We start from the raw sequence: 18,114 nt of genomic DNA on the forward strand, positions 1-18,114 counted from the left end.
ATTCTTGCCTCGAGAATCCCATGGACTGAGGAGCCTAGCGGTCTACAGTCCATAGGGTCACAAAGAGTCGGACACAACTGAGCGACTAACACATGTTATTGTAAGCATATGGCTACTAGCTACAGAAACCCTGTCAAGTTCCAAATGGAACAAAAGAGTTCAGCATGAAACAACGTAGAGAGGATTTCTCATTTAAAGACTTAGAAAAAGAAGAAAGAAAAATTAAACAGCAAGAACAAAATCTTGCCTGTCATAGCTGTTTAAATTACCTAGATAGTTCCCCTTTCTCCCAATCTTTCTTTTTTTTAAGAATTTATTTAGTGCTTTTAATACATTTTCAGTGATCACATAATAATCATTTATTTACATGAAAAGGATATAGTTGTAAATCAAGATTAACAGGAAGAACTGGAATCATGTTTCAAAAGAATTGAGTATACTACACCTTCTATTAGGAGCTAGAAAAGAAGGCAGAATGCTCACGTTATGTGTAGCATGTGTTGTTGTTCAGTCACCAAGTCGTGTCCAACTCTTCACGACCCCGTGGACTGCAGCATGCAAGGCTTCCCTGTCCCTCACCATCTCCCGGAGTTTGCCCAAGTCCATGTCCATTGAATTTGTGATGTCATCCAACCATCCCATGCTCTGTCACCCTCTTCTCCTCTGCCTTCAATCTTTCCCAGCAATGTAGTAGGTGACATTTAGTCAAACAGAATCACAATCAGGCATTGTGCATGAGAGCATGAGATTTAGGAAATAAAAATATTCAGCCTGGAAAAGTGCAAATCAAATATCTTAGATGAAAATGCTCGTTTTAAAAAATAGATTTTTAAAGGAGGATATTTCTGTAAAGATGTAAAGCCTCAACAAAGGAAAATAACTCTTTAGGGTGACTTGCTGACTAAGGACACAAAATGTGTTTTTTCTCTATTTTGACCAGGGAGATGGTATTAGAGCCTGATCAAGGACACAAGCTCCCAGCTTATGAGGTAACAGAGTCACTGTCCAGCTTGAAGATAACAGTTTAAAGAAAATGCTATGTTAAGGGCTATTATAGTCTCATGTCATCTCTTTGGTTATCATTGGAATCCTAAAAGAGGTGCTAAAACACTACAATGTAATCTAAGGACAGCTTTAAAAATGCTCACTTTTGGAAGAAGAAAAAATATTCACACTTCATAATATGATTTTTGCATCATTGGGAGAATTATAACTATAGTTTTTCTGAGGTCTCTTCACTCATTAGACAAGTCTTCTGATCCTCCAGATTATCAACTGTCATAGGAAAACTAATGCAGAAAAATCTGAAGTAACTAGAGGAAAGGGTCATGCTGAATAATTAACTGACATAAGTTATTCTCGCCCCACGAAATCTTTACCAAAACTTTTAAGAAGTATCTACTTGAGATGTGCTTCAACTGCTTTTCATGCTGACTTCTGGTATAAACAAAGTTCAAGGAGTTCAAGAGAAAGGAAAGACAAGACAAGAAAGGGATTAGTGTTAATGCATAAATTGAATAACCCAAAGCCCCAAATGATCCACAGATAACTGTATTAAGTTGTATAATTTGTAATAACAATGTCTTGGCTCCAAGAATGATCTTTAATTGAAATACCTTGTGAAATTTTATTTTATAACAGAGAGAAAGATTTCAAATATGTTTTGCTTAAAATAACAATAGCAAGCTAGTCAAACCACTTTGCTTTAACTCTAACATCCCCTTAAGCTATAATTTATTACTTAACCAGGTATACAATAAGATGTTTATGTTATGTACTGGTTTTATTTAAATAATTAGAAGAAAATTGATTGCTGTCCAAAATAAAAATAAATCAGGCAATTTGTTTACAATCTCATATTTTGAAAATAAGTAAAAATTTTGTGCAAACATACAGAGGGGGAATTTACCATTTTCATTAGAAGAAAAAATTCTGTGGGGAAAATGATAGTAATGACAGAAACAGAGAAATCTCTTGGGTAATGGTTTAAAAGTTTTCCTTCAAAGATTTTAAAATAGAAAAAATAAGCCATGTAATTTTGAAGAAATAAGGTTCTAAGTTAGTAGATTTTTCATTAATTTATCAAAATTTATTCTGCAAAATTACCATCATGGACCACACCGATGATGTTAAATGCCTATAATGTATTATAACAACAATTTTAATATTCTAACCACTTCATAAGATTGAGCTAAATGTTCTGTCCAAATAAAAGAAATTATAACTGACCAAACCCGTATGATTGATTGCTTTAACCCCAGATTTCTTCTGGGCAGGAAAATAATTCGTATTTATTATTGAACACTTGAACACAATTTATAAAGCACTATTTCCCCCATTTTGGTATCTAATGAGATACCAAATAATTCTCCAGTTTACTTTACTTGAAAGTCTGCAGTAAGACTACTTGAAGGAAGAAGCAAAAACACAATATATATTTGCCTTCAACGCTGAGTAGGTGATTTGTTGTAGAGATTATAGATGGAAAACCTGTATTTTTCCTCTATTTTAAAAATGAAGTATTAACCATCCATCAATACGGTTTATTCCTCATGATCTTACTTTAATTCAAGTTTTCAGAGTCAGCTCCATTTGGTGTGATCTTTGTTGCCACAAAGGGTGAGCTGATGGGAGAGGACAGGATGTCCCAAGCCCCTCAGCAATGGGCCGTGCCCCTTCGGAGAGGAGATGAAAGCTACACTTCACCCCTGGTCACCAGAGCCTCTATCGTTGGATGACGCAATACAGCCTCCGTGTTCTGCGCCCGTATACATCTGGGGCTCCGCTCTCCATGATGACTGTTCCAAGGACGCTATACAACAGAAAAAAGGCATTTCAGTATTCCCATCACTTACAGTGTCCAGCCAACGAGACCCTAACAGTGGTTGGAGAGTAGACCTGAAATATGAGATACAAATGGACCTATTCTCAAGCCATTCTGAACCCAATTTTTAAAAAATTAAAATAGTTTTGGTTAGTTAAGATGATTCAAAGGACTGTGCTACCTGACATTGCTATTTAGCTTTCTCTGTGAACTCTCTCTCTTTCCATTTGGCCCATAAATGACTTGAAAACAGAGCCCAGGTTTTAAATGCAGTTGCATTCCTATTCCCTGACATGGTATTCTACCCTTAACCTGCTCCAGTTGATGTTGGTTTTGGTCAATGAATAAGTAACTTTGGAGGCACTACTAGTAAGGCTTGTGGTTTAATGGGTTTTCCAGGAATAGACAAAGAATTGGTTCAGAGCCAATCCTGAGCTTTTATCTCATTTTCCACTCTACCTCCCCACCTCCAATCTCTACATGCTCTTTCATAACAGGTATTAAACATTTATGAGCTGGCTAGACATGATTGGGGATGTGATGACTCATATTGGGAGACAGGTATATGAGTGGCTCATACAGAATGGGCCAAACTGTTTGCAACAGAATGAGCAAAAAGAGAGAGACTCTAATTTATTTCTGAAAATAGTCAGCTAACTGAGTCCTCAGTGTTTTCTGGGCTTAACCATACTCTTTCATTTGCAAAATTACATTATATGTACCTCTAAAGAAGATTACTTTCATACCCAAAAATTATTTGCTTTTAGCTCCTCAAGAAAAAGTACTATGTAAGGTATTCCACTGCTTTCAAAAATTACAAAACCCTAAGCAACTTTTGAAAATGCCAAATATTTTCATTATCCAGGTTAACAACACATATTAAAACTACAATAAATATTATATATAGTATATATTTTATATGTTATTAACATATATGTATAATATGTAAAATATTTGCTGTAGTTTGAATGTTCAATTCTGAAATATACTTTAGTATCCAAAGCCTTCCTCAAATTAGGAAATAAAGTCATACTGAATCTGGGTTACATAGCAACATGAGTGAGAGCAGGGTTTGGAGTGAGTTTTTCAAAACAAGAAGCCAGTGTTCTCTCTACAAGGAAGTTCTAGGAGAAGAGAATGGTAATCAGCATATTTATGAAGGGCAAATATCAGAAAATATATTTTCTGAAGTGAAATATGAAGGGGCTGAAGTGCCTCTCATGAGCAGAGAAACTATTGTCTCAAAGTTTTTTCAGACTTTTCTAAAGGTTTATGATACAAAGTGTATTCAACCTTGTCCTGTGAGTTAGGAAATACGACTATGATATATATCTAAGACCCAAGCCCAAGAAGCTTATCATAATGCAACTCTTGGTAAAAGTATTATGTCAAATCATATATAACTCCATTTCTACCTGAAGCAGATTGAGCTCCACAACAGCCTGAAAATGTGAGTTGATTTTATGGCCCCTCTTCTAGGGGTCTGACTGGATTTCACAGATGGCCAGGCATCTGGCTGAGGGCTAGACCCTAATAAGACTTAAATAGTCCTCAATCCCTAGGAGAATCCCCAGATCAAGTTAAATTCACAAGAACCCTTTATTCTAGAACATGAAACACAGTTTCTTGGAGTCATTTGCAATTTCGCTGGAACCATACTGACAGCAGCCAGTATAGGTCCGTAACCCCAAGGATGACCTCAAACTCCAGTGTAATTCAGAATAAGGTGGCACTCACTGTGTGCTTGCTTAAAGGGATCCAGCAGACTGCTCTGTGACCAGAGTTTTGAGTGAATGTGGTAACCTCACATAAGACAGGAATCTGGTCCAAATGTATTTCTCTAAGCTCTATGGCATTCCAATACAGCCAGTTGTTCACATAGCTTATACAATTTCACTATTGCTTCTGTGCATAGATGAGACTTTCCACAGTCAGGGAAACTTCAAGATCCAGATAAAGATAATCATTCACCAGGATCCAGGGGGGAAAACTGGCCAACATCTGCTGCCAGGCCTTCCTTGAGGGCCTCGGATGGACGCCCATTCCTGAGGTTTTGATGTTCCTTTACAACCACAAACTGCAGAGAACAAAAGGGAGACAGAAAACACTTAAAATTCATAAATTATCTCAACATACATTAAAGTCTATGGCTTTGTAATGTTCATCCTATAGGAGGGGAAAGCCAAAAGGAAGGCCCTATCAAATTTGTTTCTCTGGCTAGTGAAGGCTTCAGTTTTCAGTGAGAAGTCTTACGCTACTCTCTCTGAAAAGTGAAAGCGAAGTAGCTCAGTCGTGTCCAACAGTGGTGTCCGACTCTTTGTGACCCCATGGACTGCAGCCTACCAGGCTCCTCCATCCATGGGATTTGCCAGGCAAGAGTACTGGAGTAGGGTGCCATCGTCTTCTCCGCTTAAAGCAACTAGGCAGTACTAATACCTTTACTGAAGAATCAATTCTAATTCTGGAATCCCAATTTTTGGGCCATGGATCCCTAGGGACTACTTTTTCCATAAGCAGCCCATGAATCTACAAGAGGTCTGAAGGTTGCCCCTAGACCAGATAAATAATGCCTCTTACATGTATCTGCTCCAACTTTCCAAATATGTGTGTAGGTGCTTAGTCGATAAAATTCACCTAAATATGATACCAAGGTCTGAACAATTTGGGCTCCTTAGTGACTAATAAGCACTCATAAATGCAGCTACTATTTTTCAGGGATCCATGAAATGTCTTCTCATGCTTGAACAGCTTGGGAACCAAAATTCTAAAAGACAGGCCCAGAAAACAACATTATTTCTCTTTGGTCAACAGAATTATTACTTATGTCATTGTTTGTACTGTCCACATTTGATTGGGCACTTGCAATGCAGGCTGACCAGAGTTAATTGGCTCACATTCATAAGAGATGAATCCACCTGCAATGCAGGAGACCCCAGTCCAATTCCTGGGTCAGGAAGATCCACTGGAGAAGGGATAGGCTACCCACACCAGTATTCTTGGGCTTCCCTGGTGGCTCAGCTGGTAAAGAATCTGCCTGCAATGTGGGAGACCTCGGTTTGATCCCTGGGTTGGGAAGATCCCCTGAAGAAGGGAACACCTACCCACTCCAGTATTCTGGCCTGGAGAATTCCATGGAGAATTCCATATAGTTCATGAAGTCGCAAAGAGTCGGACATGACTGAGCAACTTTCACTTTCACAAAAGATAGATTAAAGTATTAATAGGTCAAAGATAAAAGGAAAGAAAAGAAGATACCCCATGCCCCAGGATGAAGGATACAGTTTGGTCAAGTCTTTCCCTGCCAATCAGTAACCCAGCAGAGAGGCTGCCCCAAGGCTCTGGTTGATTATGCTCCATTGGTTCAGAAATGGGCCCTCCACATAATGAGCCCATAACTCAGAAATATAGAGAAGAAAAGAAAAAAAAATTTCCTTGACCATATTTCTTTTTGAAAAAAGTATAGGAAGAATGAGTGGTTTATTCAGTTCAGTTCAGTTCAGTTCAGTCGCTCAGTCATGTCCAACTCTTTGTGACCCCATGAATCGCAGCACGCCAGGCCTCCCTGTCCATCACCAACTCCCGGAGTTCACTCAGACTCACGTCCATCGAGTCAGTGATGCCATCCAGCCATCTCATCCTCTGTCATCCCCTTCCCCTCCTGCCCCCAATCCCTCCCAGCATCAGAGTCTTTTCCAATGAGTCAACTCTTCGCATGAGGTGGCCAAAGTACTGGAGTTTCAGCTTTACCATCATTCCTTCCAAAGAAATCCCAGGGCTGATCTCCTTCAGAATGGACTGGTTGGATCTCCTTGCAGTCCAAGGGACTCTCAAGAGTCTTCTCCAACACCACAGTTCAAAAGCATCAATTCTTCAGCACTCAGCCTTCTTCACAGTCCAACTCTCCCATCCATACATGATCACTGGAAAAACCATAGCCTTGACTAGACAGACCTTTGTTGGCAAAGTAATGTCTCTGCTTTTGAATATGCTATCTAGGTTGGTCATAACTTTCCTTCCAAGGAGTAAGCGTCTTTTAATTTCATGGCTGCAGTCACCATCTGCAGTGATTTTGGAGCCCAAAAAATAAAGTCTGACACTGTTTCCACTGTTTCCCCATCTATTTCCCATGAAGTGATGGGACGGGATGCCATGATCTTCGTTTTCTGAATGTTGAGCTTTAAGCCAACTTTTTCACTCTCCACTTTCACTTTCATCAAGAGGCTTTTTAGTTCCTCTTCATTTTCTGCCATAAGGGTGATGTCATCTGCATATCTGAAGTTATTGATATTTCTCCAGGCAATCTTGATTCCAGCTTGTGCTTCTTCCAGCCCAGTGTTTCTCATGATGGACTCTGCATAGAAGTTAAATAAGCAGGATGACAATATACAGCCTTGACATACTCCTTTTCCTATTTGGAACCAGTCTATTGTTCCATGTACAGTTCTAACTGTTGCTTCCTGATCCGCATACAGATTTCTCAAGAGGCAGGTCAGGTGGTCTGGTATTTCCATCTCTTTCAGAATTTTCCACAGTTTATTGTGATCCACACAGTCAAAGGCTTTGGCATAGTCAATAAAGCAGAAATAGATGCTTTTCTGGAACTCTCTTGCTTTTTCCATGATCCAGCGGATGTTGGCAATTTGATCTCTGGTTCCTCTGCCTTTTCTAAAACCAGCTTGAATATCAGGAAGTTCACGGTTCATGTATTGCTGAAGCCTGGCTTGGAGAATTTTGAGCATTACCTTAGAAAGAAATATTTGTAAGAGAATGGTGAATCCCCTGAACACATTTTCATTTTCTTATTTTCCATAACGCTAAGCATCCTTGCCACCTCCTCCTCATCAATAGTCTGCGGTAACACAATGCAAAATTAATACATGACCCACTGTTTAAGGGCACATGCCCATTTTTCTCAATGGAGAAGGGAATGGCAAACCTTTCCTAGGTATCATACCTTTCTCAGATGAGCCCCCCAGGTCAGAAGTGTCCAATATGCTACTGGGGAAGAGTGGAGAAATGAATGAACGAAGAAGCTGGGCCAAAGCAGAAATGACACTCAGTTGTCTGGCTCAGGCCAGACTTCAGCCCTCTGCACTGCAAATTTTCCAACCACATGCCTCTCTGCTAAAAGAACCTAGGTTCCAGGATTCTGGCCTGGGTTGGGGAAGGCAGCTGATGGGACCAAATTTGTTTCTGCTGCTTCTCCTCCTCGTTCAGGTGCTCCCCCCCATTCTCACTGATGCCCACAGCAGCAGTTGGTGTCAAGATGGTTCTGACCACTGGGGATCAGCCCCTCACCATGGCCCTGTGTCCGTACACTGCTCACGACAGCGGCAAGCGTCTCTGAGTTTTTAAATAAGAAGATACACACAGATTGCGTTTTTCCTTCTCTCCTATGATTTAAATAAAATGAACTAAACTTGCTACCTAAAACCTGAAGGAAGTACCATATAGACTAACAATGAAATCAGGGTAATTAAGGATTTGAAGACATGAAGCTTCAAAGATCTGAGGACATTTCTGTAACTAAGTTCACCCAGAACCACACATATAGGGAATCACTAGAAACAGAAGGGATCTTACAGCCCATGTAATCCAAATGCCTTGGAGTCCTGAGGAGGAAACAGGGGTTAAGTGACTTGCTGAAAATTAGCCAGTTGGTAGAAGAGTAAAGTCAGAATTTATTTCTTATTGCATTTCTGTACTCAAGTTCAACCAAAAAATAAGTACACACTGAATGCCTACAACGGGCAGAGACAGATGGTTGCTTGTCCGTCAAAAGCGCAGCCACAGGAAAGCTATTCTCTGAAATGCATATGAGGTAGAGGCAGGAAAATGCGATATGGGAAGGACCCCAAATGATACCTTTGACCCTCTAAACCCCCTTAATAAGCTTTTCTCTATGTGCCCACAGGTTTCACTTCCCCATGGGCCTGTCATATATTCCAGCTTCTTCCACAATATATGCCACAAATGATACCAACAATACACACTAAACCAGTCAACGTGTCTCTGACAGGATCCTGGAAATGGAAATCCCAACCGTTGCAAGAGAGCTTTGTCCCATGTCTGCCCTCTAGGGTTCTAAGATCAGTGACTGAAGAGGATGATCTATGAAGCATTTTGAACTTTGCAGTTACTATGCTGTTTGGAAAATACAGGATACCTAGGAATATTTGAATTTAAAATTGAACTTTCAGTATTAGTCTGAATTTAACTAGGTGTTCTGTATTTTTATTTGCTAAAGCTGGCAAACTGTTTTGCTGCTGAAGTTTAAGGACTTAAAATGTGTGTAAGAAAAGAAGTTTTAAGAAAATTAGGAGCATAATCTTCAGTTTGTAAGACATCCATCTGAAAGGGATCACCTAAAAATTGGGAAAGACTTTTCACAAACATATAAAAAGCTAAGTTATAGCAAGAAAGTACATGATAGGAAAAAGGATCCCATAAACGTCTTGGGCCATTACATCATGGCACTAGTTTAGCTCGTCTGATTAACTTAGGACACAGTTCCCCCAGCCCCACTGCCCACCCAGGACCTCCCAGTTGTCGTGGTGTTGGGTAATATTAACACCAGCTGGAAGTTATAATAGGTTCCAGTCTCTCTCAACTCAGCAAAGAACGAGAAAAAATGAACTGGGATTAATAGAAAGCCAATTTCTTGCTTCATGTACTTTGGTTACATTACCCAAGGTTGGGGGCAAAAAGGCATCCAGCCTCGCCATCTGCAGGCCTGCTACGGATCACATCTCTGCTCGGTTCTTCACAAGGATTCTTTGGATTTTTCAGTAGCCACTTCTGAGTCCTGCAATAAAGCCAAAATGTGAGACTATCTCAAAATAAAACAGTAGCCCATTCAACAATGGTCAGGCAATTACTTATGTTACTGAAATTTAGGTACCTAAGATGCATGAGAGAAGAGAAGTATTAAGGAGACTAGGAGCATAACTTTGGGTTTTAAAGCCTTCTTTCCTGCATTATTTTACAGATTCTGTTCCACTATTTGCAAGGTACTGTGAGAAGGGAGGAGGAGGGCATGGGAGGCAGGGGAAGGCACGCGTGCATTCATGGATATATCGACTGAGTACTAACTATATCCTAGGCCTTGTGCTAGTACTAGAGACAAAGCAATGGAAAAACAACAAAATCTCTGCTTAAATGGACTTTGAATTTGTAGAGAGGGGAGTGCCTATAGAAACACTATCACAGCAATTGTGTGACACACAGTATTAACTCCATCTTATTAGTGAAGCCAGTGGTGTTGGAAAACAGTAGTGATGTACCCAAGGCACGTGGCTACCAAGGGCAGCCCAGGGGCTGGGTCACAGTGATGGGCCAGCTACAAATTGGCATGCACCATCTACCTCTATAAGGATTAAGTCATGAGCTGCTAAAGCTGCTGACCTTCAACACCCCCTGAAAGGAGTTCAGGTTGAAGAGCAGAAGTGAAGCACTCTGTGCTCTGGGAAAATCTGGCAGGACACAGCTTCAGAGAGTTAAAAATTTTTCAGGAAAAGATTTTATGAACCAAATTCTTGCATCTCCTTGTACCTAGAAAAATACTAAAATTCTTCATGGTGATATTTGCTCCTCATGACTAGCAATAACCTTCTGCAAAAAAAATATGTGCTTGATCACACGTCCTCCCCCTGCCTTCACCAAAATCACATATATTCTGACGTTCCCCTCTACCTCTTTGGAGCAGTTTCTCAGAGCTATCTGAACTGCTGTCTCCTGAGCTGTAGTCTTCATTTTGCTCCAGATAAAACTCAACTCATAACTCTCCTGTTGTGCTTTGTTTTGTTTTGCTTTCAACAGATATAAAGCCTAGGCTCCATCCAGGTCTATGCTAGGCATGGTGTCATGCCCTAGGGGAGGGGGCAAAAGGAAAGGAGCTCTAACAGGGACCCCTGTCCTCAGAGCCCAGCCTCAAGAGGGAGAGAGGCTGGTGCATCACATCTGAGCAGCCATCTAAGGGAAGGCAATGAGGGAAAGGCGGTGGGGAAGACACCAGCCAGCCTCAAGATTCCCAAACAGCGCTACTACTTCAAGGCAGATGGCAGCTCAATTCCCTTTGGGAGTGCAACCCTCAGCCACACAGGCCTGTCTGCCCATCTGAAAGTGAAAATTGCTCAGTCGTGTCCAACTCTTTGCGACCTCATGGACTTTAGAGTCCATGCAATTCTCCAGGCCAGAATACTGGAGTGGAGAGCCTTTCCCTTCTCCAGGGGATCTTCCCATCTGCCCATCTGAGGAAGGGCAATAGGAAGATAGGGGCTGCTCTGGAAGCCCATGCCAGGAGCTGTGAATTCCATGTAACAGATGGAACCCACTGGGAAATTGTGTGGGTTATTATTTTTAACCAAAGGCATCAAAGAGAACAATTGAAGTGGTTAACATAAACAGTTCCAAAGTTTCAAGGTATAGTTTGTGGGACATACTTCCTGTTGATTTTCTTACAAAGCAGGCCTTTCAAGAAATCAAGTTTCATGAAGTAATTACACTACCATACTTTAAAAAATTCAGTTGCACAAATAGCCTTTTCAGAGATACACAAAACAAATAGTGTTTGGACAGTTAATCTAAATAAGACAGGCAAGACTGATACAAAGGGAGGAATAACTGATTTTATCTCTTTAAAGAAAATTGCTTAACACACCTAACTGACAAACTCAGTGCTGGAGTTGTATTTACTGGTATATATCAGTAATGTGGCAATATTTAAGTTGGCAGTTTTAATTTGATCCCAAGAGAATCTTATTATGTTGTAGTCCACAGAATAAGAAAAAAAAAAAAAACAAACTTAGCAATTATAGTACATGTGGACTTAAGTTTCTTCCTTCCATTTTTTTTTTTTTTACAGTATTTGCCAAACATCTGCTTTTCTTTTGACATTCTGTCCAATGGATGAACAGCTGATTATTCAGTATTCTGTCTACAAACATCCAACATATTGACTGAACACTAGGCTAAAAAGTACAAAGTTTACTGATGGACCACTGAATTAAAATGTCAAATTTTTGCCCGTGAATCCTGTGTCTCAAGATAGAAAAGGGTTTGGAATGTGGGACTCCTTGGGGAAGCTTACAGTTCTTGGAAAATCATAACAATAAGAACAGAAAGCATTTATTAAGCCCTAAATTAGCCAGACAAACTACAATAGTGCATAAAATGCTTTTCAATATTGAAAATAGTAGATGACACTGGCCTACTTTTTAAGAAAGTGGAAAATGAGCAAACAATACGATGCCCAATGTAGTGGGGTTTTTGTGTGTAATAAATATGTAAATACTATTATTCCACAGTTCTGAGCTTTTAACTGGAAATGATTAAAAACACAAACTCCAAGAACCAGAAACTTCCTTCCAATTTAGGGAAGACACTGATATTCTTGAGCAGAAGTTAATATTTTGTGGGAAACCAACTCAATGGACAGGATGTATGAAAAATTATAGTTATGCAGGCTGGGGATGGGGTAAGGAGAAGCCTGTGATGCTAAAAGAAAAAGGTGGAATATGAAAATGCATGATGTTATATAGCCACCCAATATACTACATACGTCCATGGACAAAGACTGGAAAGGAACAATAAAACCACAGATGTTTTAGAGCAGTGAAACCCTGGATCATTTTTTGTTTTGTTTTGTTTTCTATTTCCTGTTCTTCCAGTTTTTAAATGAAATAAGTATGTAGAAGCAGCTCATCTCCAAGAGCCCCTGGGAGGAGCTTGAAGGAGGTGGAAAGTTCCAGTGGATGCAAAATCACCTGTAGTAGTAGTGAGCTCTGCACAGCCCGAGGAGCAGCAGGAAAGCCAGCACCAGCGCACGGACAGCCACCGGGCTGGTGTTCCACTGATGCCCACGGCCTGCACTGTGCGGATCCCACCCATCGAAGTCTATGTACTCACCTCGCTTCCCAGGGTAGCCAATGGGACAGCTGCGGCAACACACAGACAGAAGTCAGCAGTGAGCTATGGCCAGAAACACTTACATTCTTGTACTAGCCAGTCATCTCTCAGCCTCTACACTTCAGCCTCATACTTTGTGAAGAATATGGAAAATCCATCAGGGCTCAGTTGCTGCTGTTGTTCAGTCACTCAGCTGTGTCCCACTCTTGCAACCCCATGGACTGTAGCCCACCAGGCTCCTCTGTCCATGGGATTTTCCAGGCAAGAAATACTGGAATGGGTTGCCATTTCCTTCTTCAAGGGATCTGCCCGACCCAAGGATCGAACCGTGTCTCCTGTACTGGCAGGCAGTCTCTTTACCGCTGACACCCCAGGAAGCCAAACGGGTCAGTTGAAAGCACTCTGATCTACAAGTTACTGCAGCATAGACTTCCCCCATTGGTCTCTTGGCCCTGGGATTGATTCGGGGTTATTTGCATACCACCTCTATAAGGCACTGCAGAACACTGATTAAAGATCAATTTCTGTTAAAAGAAGAACTGCCTCTCTCTAAGACCAACACAAAGCAACCCTGCCCTAGGAGCAAAGGGAGTTTACAAACAAATGTTTGGCCAGATTGCAATCAATATAAGTCAAAGGAAGGAAGAATTTGAAAGCAGAGTCTTTTACTTGAGACCAGGTTATAAAAGAATGTGAGTAGCCTCTGAACAGGAAGCAGAGGAAACCGTTTTTCTTACTTTTTTCTTAAAGGTCATAGATCCAAAAGGTCTCAGTGGTAACAATAAGCACACACTTACTTTCTTCAAGAGAGAAAAACTAAGTGGAGGGAAAAGCGGCATTCACCAACATCCCGCTGTTCATTAGTGAAACTGTTACTGGAATTATTGTTGTTCATATGGGGCCTCCCTGGTGGCTTAGATAGTAGGTAAAGTATCTGCCTGTAATGGAGACCTGGGTTCGATCCCTGGGTTGGGAAGATACGTTGAAGAAGGGAATGGCTACCTACTCCAGTATTCTTGCCTGGGGAATCCCATGGACAGAGAAGCCTGGTGGGCTACAGTCCATGGGGTCTCAAGAAGTCCAAGACACAAGATGGGACGGAGTGACTAACACTATTAGCAACCAACACAGGCTGTGAACTTTTATGTGAAAGTAAATGAAACAATGCTGCCATCTACTGGGAATGCATGCTTCCAGAGCCTCTCAGGATCTTGAGTAGAATTAATTATTCTTTGAAAGAGCATAAACTTTAAAAATAGTCTACTAAGCATTTTGTGATGCTCACTTGTTAGGAATTTCTTCCCCTTGGCCCTGGACCCACTAACTATATACCCATGCCCCCACTTTATTCTAGAAGGAGATGAAGGCATGAATACACAGAGAATGGACATCAGTCCCCATGATGGGAAGAGGCAGCAAGGGACAAGCTTTAGATGAATCATGCATCTCCTGCATGGATCAAGCCCCAGAAGAGATCTCAAGTCTAATCCTAGTTGTACCTTGAGTTAGTCATAGGAGCTTTGGCAAGTCACTTTCAGAGACAGAAGGGAAAGAAACTAGCGTTTGCTATACACATTATGTTTCTGATACTGGGATAGTTAGATAGCATCACCGACTCAAGGGACATGAATCTGAGCAAACTCCAGGAGATAGTGTAGGACAGGGGAGCCTAGCATGCTACAATCCACGGGGTTGCAAAGAGTCAGACATGACTCAGCAGCTGAACCCTGGGCACTTTTGTTTTGTTCTCAATGGTAGATTTCCATTTTATAGATGAGGAAAGTGAGATGCAGAGGAGTTACATAATTTGTACCAGGTCACACGGCCAGTGAATGGCAGTTTTGATTCAAATGGTTCTCTGATTTCAAAGTCTGTATTCTTTCTACTACGTTGAGCCACATCCAAAAAGAGTTTTCAGTTCCATGCACCTCTGAAAAACTGTTCTGACTCTGCAAAAGCATGCACGATCTGAGTATAGCACCGATGGAGGACCATCCAGTTATTCCTGGGTTTGCTGATGCTGTTTTAACACATCCATTTAACAACACATGTTTTAACAACAACACATTGGTTATACACATCCATTATTAACACCTAGCAGCCATTTTTAAACTGGTGGATATTAACAGGCCACACCTCCGATCCTCTCAGAGATCGTAAAGTCTCAAGTAATAAGTCAAGCACATGATAAGAGTCTGGAGAGTTAAGCAGGCTGCGATATCAAAGCCTTTCAGCCTTATAAGGCCCAGAGCAATCAGCCAGCATTTCACAAGGGCAGGCCACACATCACTAATTTTTTGGGTTTTGATTAATTCTTCTCCTACATTAAACAGAAAGTTTCCTAGCCGAATAAGCTTGGTTCCATGGTCAAACAATTTCAAGTTCTGGACTAAACAAAGGTCAACAAGACTTTTTCACACGTTGTGGTGACCATGAATCAAGAATTGAAGGCTAGCGTAAGCAGCATTTCTTAAACTGTGCCACACGATCCTTTTCTCATGAAACATTTCACAGCACCATAGTTTGGGCAACTTGGGCTGAAGAAGACCTGCCCTAGAGGCTGTGGGTTGGTTCAGAGCCAAACCAGAATAAATGAGGACCTCTTCTGTGCTCAAGAGGTTTGGAATCCTCTGAGAACCCCCGAGCAGGGGCCCTCTGAGGAGGCCTGTGGTGTAGAGACTTCCGGTTCTCATATCCTCTGCATCCCCAGGGCAGCTGGGATTTCCTACATCTGGGAGGGGAGCTTCCATTGCCTCCAAGCAAGGAAGGAAGAAAGTTCCTTTACTAACCTGCTCACAACATCGTGAACAGTCTCTGGGCTTCCCAGGTGGCGCTAGTGGTAGAGAACCCACCTGCCAATGCAGGAGATGCAGACGACCTGGGTTCAGTCCCTGGGTTGGGAAGATCCCCTGGAGGAAGGCATGCAACCACTCTAGTATTCTTGCTTGAAGAATCCCATGGACAGAGGAACTTGGTGGGCATGGTTCACAGGGTCGCACAGAGTTGAACATGACTGAAGTAACTTAGCACTCATGTATACGTGTGCAGAATGATGCCTGTGAGATGTTTCTAATAACCGTTGGACTGAGAAGCACTCCCTAGAGATGTTTTCTTTTTATGGAATTAAAAAAATACAAGGTGAGGTCACTGGGGCATGGAAGGGTTGGATATCTGACAAATCCATGTTTTTATTAGATATAGAATTCAAAAACAAATTATGATCCAGATTAATGAGAACTCTGGTGATATTTTAAATATTGCTTTTGATTGCTGCTGCTGCTGCTGCTAAGTCGCTTCAGTCGTGTCCGACTCTGTGCAACCCCATAGACGGCAGCCCACCAGGCTCCCCCGTCCCTGGGATTCTCCAGGCAGGAACACTGGAGTGGGTTGCCATTTCCTCCTCCAATGCATGAAAGTGAAAAGTGAAAGTGAAGTCGCTCAGTCGTGTCCGACTCTTAGCGACCCCATGGACTGCAACCCACCAGGCCCCTCCGTCCATGGGATTTTCCAGGTAAGAGTACTGGAGTGGGGTGCCATTAAAGGTGCTTAAATTTAAGTGTTAGATCCAGTTTAATTGTCATTTTGTAGCAACTCATATTTAAAATATTATTAGAGGAATACGATATTTTCATCGGGTTTTAATGACAGAAACGAAAGCAGTGTGCTAAAGAGTGTTCACAAGTCATTTAATGATTGGTGCTATCAGTTCCAAGTGAAATTGATGTGCTAACTACAATACATAACTCTGCAGTACCCTTCTTCTTCTTATAATGCCTTTAATAATCCAAAGTTAAAGTGTCAGAGAGAAACATAAACCATTGCTAGGATACTTGTTTTCATAATTTCATTACTGGGAATAATAAAAAGCCATGAACAGATGAAAACAATTTGATCCTTATTATCAAAATCAAGAATGATTATCATCAAGTACTAAATTTATCTTAGGTTAGAAAATCATGGCATGAAATATGAATATGAAAACAGATTTCTATTAGGACTGAGTTATTTTTTCTAATATTCACAAACATTTCCCACTATTTTTGTCAGGATGACGTGATTTCTAATGCAAGGCCATATTCTTCATCACAGAATATAATTTATTCTAGTAATTTAGACTATGTTTCTACTAATTATGATTAATAATCAAAGCTTTTAAGCTTATAGCACCTACTCATGAGGATCAACGTACTCTCTCACTCCATCATTAGCCACAGAGAAAATTATCACTGAGTCAGGAGGCCAGCCAGAAGAGACCTATTTATTTTTCAGTATCTATCCATTCCCTCAGATTGCCTTCAGATTATGAAAGTTACTAAAAGTAAGATTTGATACAGAACTAGATCTTCTGGGTGTGGTTTTACTAAAGACTGAGGGGCACGGTTTTGAGGGAGTATGGTGGGAGCAGGCTGACACATAACCCACCAAAGCCATCACGGTGACCAAGGCAGAGCAAAGGCAGCCGTGGCTGCATTTATCAGTTGTTAACAACAAAAATGCAAACGCCAACTATTAGGATGTACAGGGAGAAAAATGGAGGCCCAGTGTGACTGTATGTAACGCTTTTCAAAATTTAGAAACGTAGCACTGATGCTCCCCATCTATTTGGCATAAAATAGAAGTTTTATAAAATAGAAGTTTTTATCTATATCGAGTTAGAAACAAAGGAAACAAGGAAACAGACCAGATATAAAAATGCAGAGATATATTTCATTTCTGTGATACAAACCATAAAAAAAAAAAAAAAAAAAAAGAATAGAAGTAAGATAAAATTCTCCAAGCAGGCTCCTCAAGCTGTGGTCCTATCACTTTTAGGGAATGTGGTATAGCCCACTTTTCCAACCCTGGTCATCCTCAGGGTCCTCAATTTGTGCAAGAAGGCAACTCATTTACCAGTAGCAGAGGACAGCTGTTCTCTAAGAACTTGCCAGAGAGTATAATCTTTGAGGGATATAAAAAAAAAAAAAAAAAAGACATTGAAAGCACAAAATTTATAGAAAAGATTGATAAGTTTAACTACACTGAAATATTTTATTATAAGAAATTTTCAGTAAAGAATTGGGAAAATATATTTGTAATACATATACTAATAAAAACTTGGCATTCAAATCTTATTAAAAATATGAATGCAAAAGAAAAAAAAAAATAGAAGTTTTAAGAAATTCTCTCAGTTTACTTCCCAGACTGTACCAGTAGTAACAGCAAGTTATTTAAGTCAGAGGGGAAATCACCCAATTCCTTAAATTTCATATTTGCCATTGACACCTGGGGTGTGTGTGAAATATTCAGAAAGAGTGTAATACACACATTATATATATATATATATATATATATATATATGTAAATAACAGATTTACATGTGTGTGTGCTCAGTCATGTCAGACTCT

At 40.6% G+C, this 18,114-nt stretch overlaps 1 protein-coding gene across 1 annotated transcript in view; it reads right to left on the reverse strand.

Moving 5' to 3' along the window:
* Window positions 1–636: 636 nt before the first annotated feature.
* EGF (epidermal growth factor) overlaps window positions 637–18,114 on the reverse strand; it is a 104,695-nt gene continuing 87,217 nt past the window's right edge. The window contains 5 exon segments of the mRNA XM_027545434.1: window positions 637–2,709; window positions 4,791–4,901; window positions 9,513–9,535; window positions 9,538–9,629; window positions 12,589–12,759. Of these exon segments, the coding sequence (XP_027401235.1) occupies window positions 2,569–2,709; window positions 4,791–4,901; window positions 9,513–9,535; window positions 9,538–9,629; window positions 12,589–12,759 (538 nt within the window). The 3' untranslated portion in view covers window positions 637–2,568.

The sequence above is a fragment of the Bos indicus x Bos taurus genome, chromosome 6 (genome assembly GCF_003369695.1).
Source record: "Bos indicus x Bos taurus breed Angus x Brahman F1 hybrid chromosome 6, Bos_hybrid_MaternalHap_v2.0, whole genome shotgun sequence".
NCBI classification, from domain to species: Eukaryota; Metazoa; Chordata; class Mammalia; order Artiodactyla; family Bovidae; genus Bos; species Bos indicus x Bos taurus.